The sequence below is a fragment of the Aythya fuligula genome, chromosome 8 (assembly GCF_009819795.1).
Source record: "Aythya fuligula isolate bAytFul2 chromosome 8, bAytFul2.pri, whole genome shotgun sequence".
Classification (NCBI taxonomy): domain Eukaryota; kingdom Metazoa; phylum Chordata; class Aves; order Anseriformes; family Anatidae; genus Aythya; species Aythya fuligula.
In genome coordinates, this window is record NC_045566.1 from 6761115 (window position 1) to 6776962 (window position 15848).

The following is a 15848-nucleotide window of genomic DNA, read 5'->3' on the forward strand; positions in this document are numbered from 1 at the left end:
CGGCCGGCGGCGGCCGCCCTCGGCGGCGGCGGCTGCGGAGCATCCAGCGGGGCGGCGGCGGCTGCCGGGCTCAGGGCGCGGGGGAGCGGCGGTGCGGAGCCGTCGCCGCTCTCGGTGCTGCCGTTCCTGCTCCTGCTGCTGCTGCTGCTCCTGCTGCTGCTGCTGCTGGTGCTGCTGCTGCTGGTGCTGCCGCTGTCCGGCCCGGAGCTCCCGGGGGAGCCGGCGGGGGGGGCAGCGGCGGCGCCGGTGGCAGCGTCCCGGTGCCCGCCGCCGCCTCCCCGGCCCCGCGGTGCCGCCTCCCGGCCGCGGCTCCCGGTGACAGCCGCCGCTCCGCCGCGGGCCGCCCGGCCGCTCGCTGCACTTGCCGCTCCGCGCTCGCTGCCTCCTCCCGCGGCTCCGCGCTCCCCCTTTTTTAAGCGCAAACAATCGCTACTTCTGTTTCCTACGGACACCAAGCCGGTTTCTCTCTCTCTCGCTCTCTCTCTCCTCTCTCTCTCTTTTTTTTTTTTTTTTTCCTTCCCCCCCCCCTCCCTTTTTTTTTTTTTTTTTTAACCTCATCAGCTTTTTTTGAAAAGAAAAAAAATTTGAGCGCTTTTTGAGTTGAAACACCCGCCCACATTTTAACGGCAGAGATTTAAGGAGGCGCTGCCGAGATGCGGCCGGCCGGGCAGGAAGGCCCTGCAGCCAGCACCGCCCGCCCCTCGCCCGGCCCCGGCCGCGGCCCCGCCGCCGTTCCCGGCCCCGAGCGGCCATAGCGGGCAGGTCGCTGGTGGCAGCACCGCTGAGGCCTAGGGGGACGGGAACCCGGGGAGGGGGGAGCGGAGGAATTAAATACACGGGGGGGGGGCTCGGCCCCGGGAGGCGCCGCGCTGCCTCCCGCCGCCACCTGCCCGCGGGCACGGCCCCGCTCGGAGCCCCCCCCCCCCCCCCCCCCCTACACCCCAGCAGCGACCCCCGGGGTCCTGTCCCCGCAGCCAAGGTCGAGGATGGAGGAGGGTCAATGCCAAGTTGTCTCGGCGCCCGAGGAGCGTTTTCGGTGCTGTTGATTGATTCGAAAGTGCCATTTTGAGGGGGAGCCGCGCACGGCCGCCGAGGAGCCGCGGGGGACTCGGTGTGCCTGCAGAAGGGGACGGTCCGGGGATGTCGGTGCCGTCCCGGCCAGCGGCGTTTTGTGCCTTGTGCTGCTTTCATTGCTGAATTGCTTTCAGTTTCAGGCAGCCCCGGGGAGGCTGAAGCCTGCACGAGTTCACCCTGCCAGAGGTAAGAGGCAGCGGCGCGGCTCCCCGGCGAGCACACGGAGCCGAGCCGCCGCGGGGGCGATCCGCCCGGCTGCTGCCCGTGGGGACACCACGGACAAGTCGCCAGGGAGGGGAACACGCATGAAACAGCCCGGGGGGCTCCGCGACAGCTTCCACAGTCGCATGTGGCGATTGCTGCGTGGCGTTGGGCTCGGCCGGCCGCTGACAGCCCGCGGGGACAGCGCGCATCCAGGGCCTGGGTGGCGATGATCGCCCTGCTGCAGGCACCAGCCGCTCCCCGGGGCTCTGCCGGCGGCTCGGCAGTGCCAGGGGGTCACAGCAGCGATGATATTTGTGCCTCCGGCTCCGCTTTAACCTCCGCTTGCTTGCCGCTTCGCGATTTTCCTGCGCCGATTCCCCGGGCCGCTCTTGCTTGCGGGAATAGGAAGGGGGAAAGTAGCGAGCTGCCTCCAGGAGAAGCAGGGCAAGCAGCTGGGCTCCGAGTGTCAGCTGGCCCCCGGCACCGCTCCCACAAAAAGGGGAAAATTAAAGCGTTTTTAAGGGCCTTATCATGATAATTCTCGGTCACAAGTAATAGCGCAAATAGTTTTGTAAACAAAGATAGGAATTATATTTTTTCCCTAGAGATAACTCCAGAAATATATGCGTATAAATAACACCTATATATTAATTGTTTTTCTGCACGAAGGAGGAATCAATACACAAAACTTAGAGTTTGCAATCAGGCGGCTGTTAATAGACTTATCTCAAGACTAATCGGTGCCTAAAATTCCCAGTTTTGGTGGTGTTACCTACTGCTGATTTACTGCAGAATCGGACCTGCGGGTCTTACAACAGTCTTCTACTAATTGTTTTGATTTACAGTTAAAAAAGAAAGCCCCCATCTCCTGGTAATCACGTCACACAGCAAAAATAATTAAGTAAACTGTAGCTGGGATGCTGCAGGCCTTCTGCAAGTAAAATTGCCCAGCCAGAAAATGCTGTCAAACCTCCTCCACAGTAGGGGCTTCAAACACCTTTCAAAAACCTTTGCAGAAAGAAGTGTGTTCATTGTAATCATTTCCTTTTGACGGTGGTAAAGGTACTCCCTGTAAAACAGAACGAGCTGCCCCGATCGGCACCAAAATCGGCAGCAAAAAACCCTTCTGGAAGGCGACTTTGTCGCTGCAGTGCCTAAACTTTCAGAGTGTCAGGCACTGTAACCAGCCTGACCCTCGCCAGAGGAACAACCGTAGGGCTGAGCAGAGCGAGGAGCTGTGAGAAGAATAGAAACTTTCATTGTGACTTTCACGTGAACTTCCTGTGATGCGGGACACGTTGAGCTTTTCACCTTTTCTTCTCACTCTGGATCAAATCCTTCCTGTTGTGATCTAATATAGATACCATTATTTAAAATATTACCGTAATAGATGTGAGCACTGTGTAACTTATCTTGACAGCACACCTATAGCTTACATCCATGCCAGGAATTAACTGGCTTTAATCCAATTTCTAAAACTTGCTTTTCAGCCTTTATTATAGTTACTCTCTAGTAATGTGTGGGTGGATTTGTTTGTAATTTAGCCTTGGCTGTCACTGGCATTGCACCATACCTTGTACCTATTACAGAACTGTATGTAACATCAAACTGAACAAAAGCAGGTGTGAAGGCAATTATTTTATTTTATCATCCCTATATTCGGCGGTGGGGAGCTCGAATTGTTAAGCTAACATCGACAAGTAATAAAAAAGAAAAAAAAACACCTTTTGGGAAACCTTGCCAACATAAATTGAAGCAGGAACACGATAAAATATAATATTTATCTGATACTCTGGCTTTGCATCCTAAGTGGCGTTTTAGTAGGGCTTTAATCCACCTTGAAATTCTGCACGGTTATGCAGCCGCAAGACAGACACCGAGTGCGTCCTGAAGATGCCTGTCCCCAGCAGCGCTCAGCAGCAGGCTTTAAACAATTCCTCACCTAGAGGAGCTCCTCCTGGGAAGGCGGACAGTCCTGCAGGTAGGGTGAAACATCTGCACTCGCTGCCCGGGGCTGGCACACGATGTGCGCTGGCTCGTCCTCCCCGAGTCCCGCTCCTCTGCCCTGCTGGGTTGTGCCGAGCCGTGCGGCGGTGCCGTCCTTTCCCCCGCAGTTCTCCCTTTGATTTAGTCGGCAGACCGAAATACTGGTGTGTTATCTCGCCGATGCGAACAGAGAAATAAATAAACAAACAAATAAACACAGAACCGTGATTCCTCACACTGGGACAGAGCCTTCTTTCTAAGACATTATTACCACGGCGGAGCTCTGCTGGCTCTCACGGGTCGGAGAGGGGCGTGAGGGGCGTGTGACCCGGGCTGGCCGCGACACGGGCGGGGACAACCAGCAAACCCTGGGCAATTGGGGAAATTTGGGGGACAATGAGCACACTCCGGGCAATTAGCACATCGCTGCTGGTGTTTCACGCCAGGGCTGGCTGGGGGGGCGGCTGGACGGCTCCAGGCTGCGCCAAACCCTTCCCGCAGCCCCCCCGGGCACCTCACGGGGCGAGGCGCGGCCGGGCCGCCTCAGGGCCCCCCCCCCCCCCGAGGGCCGCTCGGGCTCCCCGCGCTCGCAGGGCCCCGTTAGGCCGCAGGCGGCGGCGCAGCCCCCCCCCGGCTCCCCCCGCCCGCCCCTCACCCCCGTGCGGGCCGGGCCGGGCCCTCCGCGGGGGCCTAGGGACGGCCGGGCCGGGCCGGGCTCCCCATGCGCGCTCCCGCGCCCTCCTCCCTTCAGCGGGGCCGCGCGGCGGCGGGGGCGCGCGTGAGGCCGGGAAGGCGCCGCCTCCTCCCCTCCCCTCCCCCCTCCTCCCTCCTCTGCTCCTCCTCCTCCTCCCCTCGCACAGCGCTTGACAGGAGCGCGGTCACGTGGCGGCCGCAAAGCGCCGCTTTGCGACCTCGATGACAGGCAAAGTGTGCGACAGGCGCGGGGGGGGCGCCGCCGCCTCCTCCTCCTCCTCCTCCTCCTCCTCCTCCTCCTCCCGCCGTGCCCGGGCCGGCCTCTGAGCGAGGCAGCGCAGCCTTCCTCCCCTCCTCTCTCCTCCTCCTCCTCCTCTCCTCCTCCCAGGCCCGGGATCCCGAGCGGCGCCCCCATGAGCCCCTAGCCCCCCCCCCCCCCCCCCAGCCCCGTGCAGCGCGGAGGGAGCCGGGCAGCGGGCGGCCGCCATGGCGTCCAACACGGACCGCGAGATGATCCTGGCGGACTTCCAGGTAGGCGCCTCACGGCCCGCACCGGGCCCTCTCCTCGGGCTCGGGGGGAAAAGGGGCGGCGAACCCGCAAAATGTCTCCCCCTCGGAACAAAAACACCTATTTATTTATTTTATTTTTTTAGTTTATTTCATTCTGGGTGTTGTTTTGTTGTTTTTCGCTGCCCCCCACCCCGCCCCGGGGGAAGCTGTGGCAGCGCCGGGTGAGTCACCTGCGGCCGGGCACTCACCCTGGGGCTGCGGCGGCGGAAAACTCTACCCAGCCCACCCAGCGCCCTGCTGCTGTAGGCTGAAAGTGCGTGTCCCTGCCAGGTGTCTGCCTGTCACCTTCCTCCTGCCCCGCAAAGCCGGGGTAATTTAACTTCAAACTCCTCAATCGTATTTTTTAAGTCTTTCTCTAAGTGATGGCTGCTGTTTGTTCAGAGGCCTGGTCAATCTCTTTGCTGTATCGCTTCTTACCATGGCCTGCCTTCTCTCTCTATATATATATTTTTATCTCCAAGTAGGCAAACAAGTGGAAGATACCTGAATTTGTAATGGGAGAGCCAAAAGCAGCTTGTAAAGATGCTGGTTTCTATCTGAACATCGTTTTAATATTGTTTCTCAGTCCATATATCCTCCTTAAGCTTTGTCTGTTTGCAGTGATCAGTCCGTTGTGGCTCCATTCTTGGGTCACGTTGTAGAACCGGCGTCTGTACATGCTGCTTGTTACAGAAGCATCTCTCATCTGTTAGCTGGGAAACCAGCTTATTCCGTTTTAAAAAGAAAAAAAAGAAAAGTTATCCCTTCGCTCTGTGTGCACACATGTTTAACAAGGATGTTTCTTTGGAATTACAGGTGGTGTGACCGTAGTGTACATTACATAATTCCTCTTTTGCGAAAGGTATCAGATATCTTCCTGACGTAACGTGTGGAGTTCCCAGTTTCCCAGTTGATAACAGGGGAATGTTTTCACTTCTTGTACCTAAATACGTTACACTCACTTACTTAAACATTCAGTGACTGTTTCTGTAGTTGTCCTTTATTTTGCTGTGCTTGGAGATATTTTTGTGTGTGTAATGAGTAATGGCCCTATTTTAAGGATGGGTTTTCAAACTTCTTCCAGTACCAATTCCTTGCATAAAAGGAGACTGGGACCCCGTTTCTGCATCTGTACTAGTGGGGACAGACTTCTGTGGAATCCCATGTTACCAGCTAGAACAGGTTTGCATTCTGGAAGCCTAGACAATGATTCAGTTAGTAGCTGGTAAATTTCACAAGACTTTTAAATATGGTTTTCAATCTGTATCTCCTTTCCAAGTTTTCAGTGGCAATGTTATTTTGCAATTCTGCAGCATTTTTCTGCTTGGATTTTGAAACCAGTTAATAAAGGTATAAGAGCAACTGCAGTGTTTGATACCATGAAGACAAGTAAGTATTATTGCAAACCTTCAGAGTGGCAGTGGAGTTGCAGAAATCATTTGTAGATTGAGGATGACATAATGCACCCGACACCCAGGAAGTACTTTACTGTGTAATAATGCTTCTGTAAAAAAAAAAAAAAAAAAAAAAAAAAAAAAGATGAAGCTTTATTTTTTTTCCTTTCCCCTTTACTTTGCCTCTCTTATTTCTGCCATCAACTTTGTTTTTGTTTCACTTCATTTTTTTTTTTTTTTAATAATTCTCAAGCTTCTCCCTGACTTTGAAATACTGAATGTCAATTGTCATGCTCTAAGCCTTTAGATTAGTAAAGGATAATGCCAGTCATTATTACGCCACATATGTTTAAGCTGTTAAAAATGGTGAAGGATTTGAGGTATTTCAAATACATGATGGAATTCACAACTCGTTCACTACAATTTTAAAATGGAAAATAAAATGTGCGAAGTATTTCTTCATGGTTCTGTCTTTTGTGTTTTCTGTACCTTTTAATAAATATATTCATTAGAGTTATATTGCCATCTTCTATATTTGTGTGAGGTATCTTGTTGAAGAATGGTGCATATATTGAAAACTTTAAAAACAATTTTATCTGGTTCTGTGCAGCTGATCTTTGAGTGAAACTGGGAGGGAAACTTCATCAACATTTCACACTCACCTGTCCCAAGCTTCTTTTAGGAGGGATAGAGCAGTGGGCTTTGAACTTTAAAACATGAAAGGCGTTTCCCTCCCCATAAATTTTTTTTCAATGAAGTAATAATTACACTAATGTTTGATGCTTTTGGCAGGCATTCATGAGCTTATTTTATGTCTTTCAAAATCATTAGGGATGCTTCCATTAGTTTCAACTAGAGCAGGAGCTTGTATCGTGTTTTTTTTTTTTTTTTTTTTTTTTTTTCCCCATTTAACTCAGGTTGCTGTAACAGGCTACTTCTGAGATACTAGAGAGTGTACTTAAATACATAAAACATTTATATGTATAGACATACATTGAATAATTTTACAGAATACTTTAACTACAGGGTAAAGCGCCATAGATGATCTAACAAAATATTTTTTCAAATATGTCTTAAAAAACTCAAGCCTGTTCTGTATGGTTCATAATTATTTTCTTACACTCTTTTTTTAAAATAAGATTACTTTATGCTACCTGGAGAGTACAAGGCAGGTATACATGCACATAGGCTGTATAACCAACCTGTTTAACTTTTCCATCTCAGGTCCTCACTTAGGAAAGATTACACGTGGGTAATCTGATTGGTTTTCAGTGGAAGTAGCTAAGTAGTGGAGTTAAACACACAAACAAGTTTTAGTTGTCTTACTTAAATGCAATTCAGAATTTCTCCACAAAGTGTCATTGGCATGTAGGAAAAATTCCACAGAAAGAAGAAAAAAAAATCACCAGCTTGTGTTTGTATTCTTTGACAAGGTAATTGTGTTTGAATTGGTAAAAGAGAGATGCTGCAGCATGCCTCGAATTCCATGAGAAATAAGGGAATATAATTTCTACATTTTAAAAATCTCTGTTCTTCTTCCACTTGTGTTTAATTGCAAGATGTTCTGTTGTTTCCATTAGGATACCCAGGTAGTCACGTTACAAATGTATTCATAATTGATGAGGTTTGGGGTTTGAAGAGAATTATTCTCTGCTGTGTTAGCCAATGTTTCATTGTAAAGAGGGAAAAAATTGCAACGTCAGTTGCAGTTGTGAACTCAGTTGCAAACGTCAGTTGCGCTGAACTTAGTTAAATGGGTGTAGTTGAACTGTTCAGGAATGATTTTGAGTATTGGTAGGAGTGTCACGTGTAGACACTTACGTGTACTTGCACCTGAATTTTAGTTTTGACAGCTTCCCTTAGGATGGGGGCTAAAGGTAACAAAAATATCCTTTTGTCAGGGTGAATTATATCCACGTATAGGACCACTTTAGTTGTACAACGTGATTCTCTTCAAACTAAGTCCTAAACGTAGAGTTGGCTGAAGGATTAACATTTTTCATTGACCAAGTAAATAAGTAGTTCAAGTTTTGGTCTGGGTTGGAAGGCCAAGATTTGGTCTGAGTTGGTGTGGAATGGTAAAACTCAAAATTCCTTGCTTTCACTGATACAACAGGTATTCAATAGTTTTCTTCTGTCTTCCATCTATATTCATTGTGAAACAGTTGTGTTATTTTTATTTTCAAAATTAACTTAAAGCACACCAGGCAATAGAGTGCTTTGGTATGATTCACACACATATACATAAAGACGTTTTTTTCAAGATTCACCTTTGTGTCATTTTTTCTTCATAAAAACAGGGGTTTGTGGGAGGAGCGAGGGGGAATTGGGAAGGAAGAAAATCCTTGCCAGAAAGGTGAGAAAGCATGCAAGATAATCCATGTTTAAAGTTATCAAATCGGTTGTTACACTGATAGATCAGCCTATGGGGTTTTATTTTTCTATATATTATTTATGCACTTCTATGGTTTAACCATAATTCAGGCTACCCATTTCCTTCTGGAATGGTCAAACTAAAGAAACTGCAGAATCTTTATCGCTTGGAAGTTAACGCAGAGCTGTTCAGTAACTGACAGGATGTGTTTCTGAAGGTTCTTTTTTGTGTGGTTATGAAAAACATCAATTTGCTTCGGCCCTGGCTAAGATTATCTGTGTTACGCACACAGTTTTCACTATCTAATGGTAAATGTGCAGAACTGACGGGTGTCTTCATTTTTTTTTTTTTTTGAGGGTGCTGAGGGAGCTTTGCTTTCTGTTACTTGGTAGTTAATGTCAGCATGAAAATTTGGTGGGTGAGGAGGCAGGTGGGTACAAGAACAGCTTCAAGTCGGGACACTCGACGAGGACCTTAGGACACTATAGCATATTGAAATTTATACCTGTGATGCCTCACATTTTACATCTTCATTACTATTTTATTTAATCATTATTATTTTTTTTGGTCCCATCGTATAATTTTGAGCATTACAGAGTCAGTAGCAGCATTGGAACCGGTAGTTGGACCTCTTGGTTTGCAACACAGTTGGTTTTGTTTGCTCCAAGTGGCCTTAGGGTCATGAGCCATGATGAAAGCATGCTGCGTGTTTACTGCGCTTTAGCTTGGTTAGTTTGATTGTCACTGCCTGCTACCAAGGCCATTGCTTATATTAATTTGTTCTTTGTGTGTTTCTGAAGATTCAACAGTTTAATTTCTTTAGATGCTTCTAGAATCAGCTGTAAGCCCAAAGCTTTGTTCCTAGTTTTGTTCTGACTTGTCAGCTCTCTGGCCTTTAAGCAGGAGGTAAAGTGGATTCCAGAGCCACAAATAAGAAATGGGAGTAAGCATGATGTCCATTTAGAAACACAATAACTCAAATATTTCCACTGATAGCTGTTGATGGAAAAGCCTGCTGATTTCCCTTACACAAGGACAGATATTTAATTAGAAATACTCTCCGACATTTATGGGGAGGAAAGAGGATACTATGATTTGTGTACATTACAGCCGTGCTGTAGGAACCTAAATAATTTACCACTGGAGCACTGATTCATCTTCAGAAAGAGGCTTATGCAGTTCTTTTCATTCAATTACCTTGAAAAGAGTTCACATCATAGTAGTCATGTCACTGTTTCCATCAGCCTATTCACATAGGTATTTGGGTTAGTAGGTCACTGAAACAGATCGAGAGGTGATAGCTGTAGGATCCTTTTTCAAATGCCATGACAAATAACAGGAGATATAATAAGGAAATTATCAATTATCTCTACTCCTAGGAATGTGTTTTTATTGAAAGAAAATGAGAGTTATTTGGCAAATAGAAATTAAAACATGTGGCTAGTATTCCTTGGTACACAAGGATCACTTGCAGTAAACACATCTATTGAGTCAATGTTTTTGTGTGAAAGGGGTGTGGAAAAAGGATGAAGATGTGAGCGAGGTGCTACAAGTCGTAAGGGGTCCTGAGAATCTCCTGTCTTAAGAGTATCGCATTGGTGCAGAAAGTCTGAAAAAACAATGTCTCCCCCTCTCTTTGCTCAGTTCTCATGGTTCAGCTACCATTGCACGCCTGGTTTTCATGCCTTGTCCTCCTAGGAACAGGAGTTAATAGTTTATTAAAGGACCTCCATGGCATTTTTGGATAGAATTTCCTATTTTTCTAGTAAGTGGCTATGTTTGTGTGTTTGTGTGGCAGCCATTAGGTGAGTCCTTTCTTTTAACTGCTGTAGGAACCAGAAGCAGCCTGGGTAAACACCTAACATTTTATTTGTCCCTCGTCATTAGGATGAAAGGAAACAACATGCTTACTGGCTGGATTGATAGCTACTAATTAAGCCCATTTTTTAGAGTTGACTAGATAATACGCAGTTGTTAAAAACAACTCAGAGAGGAAAGCAAGGCCCTAATGTATGGATTAGATGTTAGTTGGCCTATCAAAGCAGTCCTGTACTGGTCCTCTGGGTCTGACTGGTTGAGCAGCTCTTTGTTCTGTGGGAGGAGGCACGCTTTCAAAAGATATTTCAATAAAACTGAAGTTCTTAAGACGTTTTGAAACCAGAACAGAGTACAGCAGCCCCTCTGAGGTATTTTGTATAGGTTTCACATTTTACCTGTTGCAGGAACCAATTTGTAATGACAAGAACTCTGAAACTGAGTCATCTCTGTTTTTTTCTTTAAAGGTCAGGTTGTTTGTGTGAGCAAATATCAAAGGTGCCGTATCGGCTCCGATCGAAGACCCAGCTTGCCGAGTGTCTTATCTGCAGCAGTGGCTGGTGGCTGATCCGTAGGAAAGAGCTGTAAGAAACAGGATTTGAATGGATTTACTCCATCCTCGTTTCTGAAAGTCAGCAATTTAAGAGCTTGATGATGGAATTTATTGTAAGACTTCTGGAAATAAACTGTGTCGGTTTGAGTTAGGGTTGAGTTCTTCAACTGACTGAGCTCTTTGGGGACCTCTGAGCAGTTCTATGATACATGAGTTTGCTTTATAGAAGCTGTGTTCACTTTTCCTTGGTATGTCATTATATATATTCATGTATATACAAATTCTGTTCTACGTACTCTACTGTTCCTCGTGCTACAGAAGGCAAAGTTGTCTGAACAGTAGAAATCTTCACCCTTTCTGGTTTTCCCCCCTAATAAAATTCACCAAAAATCTGTTGTCCACACTTCAGGATTGGAGGGTTGATTTAGCATTTAAAGCTGGCTGACTTAAAAGAACAGTCTGCTATAAATAAATTCGTATTCGTAAGTTACATTAAAATTTTGGAGACTATTTTCTGGTCTTGGCCATTTGTACTGTGTGTCTCTACTGATGCTTCAGAGTGAGAGTTCTCTGTAAAGAGAAGCTTTGCTGCAGGATGGTCCCCAGGTTTCTCTTTAGTGAATATAAGCAGACAGAACTCATTTAGCTTTTCCAATGTCCTTACCTTCCATGCATACTTCAGTGTCTTCATCCTTTGATCCCAGTGACCTGCTGGCAGTCTTTCCTGCCCTAATGCTTTTAAAAGCTTATGTAATTTTGTCTTTAGATAAATGTGGTTTTTTTTTTTTTTTTTTTTTTTTTTGTGATCTTTGTTGGCTTGCGTTGTAGTATGACATGTGCTTTGCTAGGATTTGAATGTTCTTCTATTTTCCGATTATGGATGCCATTGCCAGGTTTGACAAATAGGCCCATTCCTTGTAGTCCTGTACCAAAAAAAAAAAAAAAGTGAAAAGTTGAGTAAAGCATCTATTATATATAAATATATAGGAGTTAGTGTTCTTTCTTTGTTCTTTCTTTATCTAGAAAATGGGTAACCCAGTAACCCAGGGTGTTTGTCTGCCCCCTGATTACCTGTTTTATTTTCTAATGTGCTAACGGACAATACACAATGGACAGTAAGAGCAAAATTTTTGTGAGTCCGGAAATCTTGGGCTTCTTACCTTCACTGAGATGCTTTTGCAGATTAAGCAAGCACAGAAGACTTGTGATAATCCAAGCTAAAGCATTTTGTAGTTGGATAGTAGTTGAAGAGAATGGAGGCTGTCTTTAGTCCTCAGAAAAGACAGCCGGTTTTAGTAGTCCAGAGCACTAATGAACGGGTGCTGACTTTTGTTTTGGTTTGGTTTTTAATTCAGTTTGAGCCCTGCTCTTTGTGTGTAGCGCAGGGAACATGTGGCTTAAATGCTGAAGTGTTAGCGTGGGGCTCGGGGGGCTGGGGTTCATGTCTTGGCTCAGCTCGTGGTCTTCCCAGGGATGTGCCTTCGTGGTATTCTGGAAGCAGAATTTGTTCCAGAGTCTCCAGAGCCTTCAGAGCCTGCTGGAGACCATTTGAAAGTGGTTAGCGTGGTGCCAAGTTCTGCTCAGAAGTGGTTGGAGCTTCACACTACCAGCTCAGACTTTGTACCCCGCTGGCTTTGTTCAGAAGGCCTGCAGTCATCGCAGAGCCTGGGCAAAGTTCACTCTTGCCTGCTTGGTAACCAATAGTGGAAAAGTCTTGTGTGACCTTCAGAAATACCTTTCTTTTTTTTGTGTTCCCCCCCATGCTTTCTGTAGAAAGGGGCTAGTGATCCCTTGCTGTAGGGTTTTGTTTGCCGTGGTGCTCAAACAATCCAAGGAGGAACCTTGTGAATAGGTGGGGGTGCGAGTAGAAATGCATTGGGCAAAACTTCAGCCCGGTGTGTGTGCCTAAACCCTTTCTAGGTTTCTAATGCTGGTAAGTGTTTTAGTTTGCTTTTGCTAAACGAGCAGCTGGCGACTCTGCTTGTTTTTACCAGATGGTCTCCAGAGGTATGTAAAAACAGAGAGGCGTGCTCATCGCTTCATTTCGATACTTGTAGTAGGCACCTTTCAGTTTTTGTCTCAGTCGATGTGCCTGGATGTTTTACAAATGTTTGTCTAAGCCAAAAAGAAGTAAAAGTTGCTTTAATAACCACAGGTGACTCATAGTAGGAGCAGCCTCACTTCGGCAGGGTTGGTGCGAGGTCAGAGCGCCGGGGCATGCTGCAGAGGGGCTCGGGGGCTTTGGAGTGGCAGCCTGGGGAGAGGGGCTGGTGGGGCCGTGGGGTGAGAGGTGCCCAGGTACCAAAACCTCTCCGTGGTGTGCGGCTGAATCTCTTTACAGGCCAGAAGGGCGTTAATGTGGAGCCTGGATCTGTGTTACGGCACTACAGCCTTTGCTTGGCTGAGTGTCTTGGTTTAGGCTCACCTGTTCAGGGAGCCGCGCTGTGTGCTGATGCAGGTGCTTTGATGTAGTTACCGCTGTGACAGCGCCTGTGTGGATTTTCAAGAGAAGTTTCTCGCTTTCTGGTTTTGCCATAGGTGAATTACCGTCCTGAAGCTTTATGGGTTTGGGCAGACGTCTAGCAGACACTGTGTTGGAGAGGGAAGTATGCAAGGAGGTGATGAAGAAGGGCATTGCCTATGTTTCGGGTGCTACCAGGGGCTGCTCCGAGGTTTCCTTAGCTGCTGGAGATGCCAAAGGGTGAAGGCTTGCCTTCTCAGGTGATACCACCCATTGAATCTTGTGCCTTAAGGTAGTTTTTTCTCTGACATTGTAGTTTTGTATGAATGTTAAAAAGATGGACTGAGCTTCAGCTGCACCGAAGTGCTGATGACAGAAAGCTCTTTTCCCATTTCATCCAGCACAGGAGAGTCCGTATCAGCTGTTTCGGTATCTGAGGACTGGGCATTGGCAAGCTTAGCCTTGCTCTGAGACAGACGGGTGTGATGTTAGTGAGAGGAGAAAGTCTGTAGCTGACAACTGGTGTGAGTGCCCTGCGGGGCAGTTGTCTGAGCTTGGTGCTGTGCGGGGTACTTGGAGCTGTGGTTCCAGTGTAATCCTTTTTGTTACGTGGGCAGAGCCTGGTACCTGTGTCTGCATCTGCCCTGGGTTACCGCTGAGGATGTAGTTGGCAGAGTGTGTGTGGAGATCAGCTGGGCTCAAAGGGAGTTGCTTTTTCCAGCTAACTTGTAGCGGAGAGGACGATGCTCCATGTAATTCACTGCCATCGGTCAGTCTGATTTGAATGGCTCTGAACCCGTGGTGTGAAATGTTCGAGGCTACAGCCCAGGCTGGGTTGGTTCCTTTGTGAGGGAAAAAAAAACATGGTTACTGTTGGTAGCCAAAGGAAATACAGAATCTGCTCAGCCAAAATGTCGAGGGAGGCAGGGCTCTGAGTCACTGCTATCTCGCTGCGGGCCGTTTGGCTCAACCTGGCTGTCTGGATCCTTCTGACTGCCGCATTGTGCCTTGGCGAGGAGGGCAAGGGGCCACAGGTGAGCCGAGAGGAGTGAATTCTGCCTGGCTGCCAGATACCATTTGCTCCCGGCTTCTGTGCAACAGATGCCACCCGCTGCCTGTCAGGGCAACAGTAGCCCGGCTCTGTCTTGGAGGCGGCAGCAGCTGCCCGCTGCTCGCCCGGCGGCTGCAGTAACAGCCCGGCTCTCTGTGTGGGGAGCAGCAGTTGTCTCCTCCGCTTCGCCGTGCAACAACTGCCTGGATCTCTGCAGCAGGTGCAGGAGGAGCATTTTCAGCAGCAGCTGCCGCCAGATGGGGAAGTCAGCTGCAATCCTGCGATGTGGAGGTAGGCTAAAGCCTTCGCTGGTGAGGTGGGGGGGTCACGGAGGGGCTCAAAACCCAGATCCAGCTGTTACGCCTGCCGAGGTTAGGCTGCTCTGCAAGGACTTTGGAAGAGCAAGCCTTCCATCACACGTTACAGCCTTCTGTAAGCACCTCCTAGGTTTGTCTTGGGTGCCTGGAAGTCTGGCTGCCCTGCAAATTTTCTCCTGTTGAATTATGTCCTTGATGGCTACTTTACTTTTTAATGGTGATTAAGGTTGCTTTAAATTTACAAATTGGACCCCTAATGGATAGCTGTGAAACTTTGCCCTCAGGATAAGCGCTCTGTCAGTAACGGAGGTGGTGGTTAAGCTGTGAAGCTACCTGAGAAACATTTTGAGAAGAGCTGTGAAACTTTACTGTATGCAAATCTAAATCTGGCTGGTAGAAACCCAGACCTGGTATGGAAAAGCAGGACGCTAAGAAAGTCAATTTAACATTTGCTAGCATTATCTTCATAGTCTGTGCTTGTGCATTCAGTGCAAACCAGGAGTTTAGTCATCATCATACTCATTTTCCTCTGAAGAATCCCAGAAGAGACTCTCAGTCTCTAGAGAAGTGCTGTAGCTGCTGTGAAGGGTAATAATGCTATCCTAGGTTGAGAGGGAATTCAGAGAGGAGGAGAAAGCATTGTTCAAACTTTTCCACCCCCTTTGTCCTTCAGATAAATTCCTTGTTTTCTTTTTGGTGTGTAAAGCTTTGCAAAATGGTAAACGTTGGAGGTTTTACCTTTACTCTGGTAGTTTAAGCTTTAAACTTTACTTGGATGATGTTCTGGCTGATGCTTGAATTAAGATTTAGTACTTCACTAGTAGGAATTTTCTTCTGAAATATTTAATGTTTTCTATTAAATAGGTCTCTTCAGAAAATAAATCTGAATTCAAAATCAGTTGAACTGAATCAAAGCAGAATTCTCAGCATCACTCCGTGTAATAACAAATGTGGTTTTGCTTCTTTGGAGCTCATACGTTCCTATGTTTTGAAGGTTTTCTTATTTCTGTTCATTTTCTCCCCACTTTGGGTAGAATTAAAGGCATAAGAAAGCAAAACCCACACTTTATGTGTTGTAAAGAGTAAGCCCTGGGATTCTTAGTCTGGCTTCCTAAAGAAGTAAGGCAAATAGGAATATGGTATCCAGGTGTCCCTACAAATAACTTTTGAACCCAGGTACCCCTCCTAATGAAATTCTTCTAAATTTCATGAAAATAGAGCCGGACAACCTGTAAAGAAGTCCATAAAAACAAGACTTTATAAGTATGCCAGCCACGGGAAAAGCCTAAATCAGCCCTTGCAATTAGGGATGAGACACAAAACCAGAAGGAGCAAGACTTCTGGTTTTGTTGCTCACAGAACCTGATGGTTTCCTGT

General features: G+C 47.3%; 1 protein-coding gene across 2 annotated transcripts in view; it reads left to right on the top strand.

Annotated features, from left to right (window-relative positions):
* Positions 1-4381: 4381 nt before the first annotated feature.
* The window catches only part of FAF1 (Fas associated factor 1), a 158355-nt gene continuing 146888 nt past the window's right edge, over positions 4382-15848 (top strand). The window contains exon 1 of one of the 2 annotated variants that reach the window (XM_032191904.1): positions 4382-4488. In XM_032191904.1, coding sequence (XP_032047795.1) covers positions 4444-4488 — 45 coding nt within the window. In that variant the 5' untranslated portion in view covers positions 4382-4443. Of the gene's footprint in view, positions 4489-5287; positions 5369-15848 lie in introns of those variants that run through there. The other variant, XM_032191903.1, reaches the window with a different exon arrangement.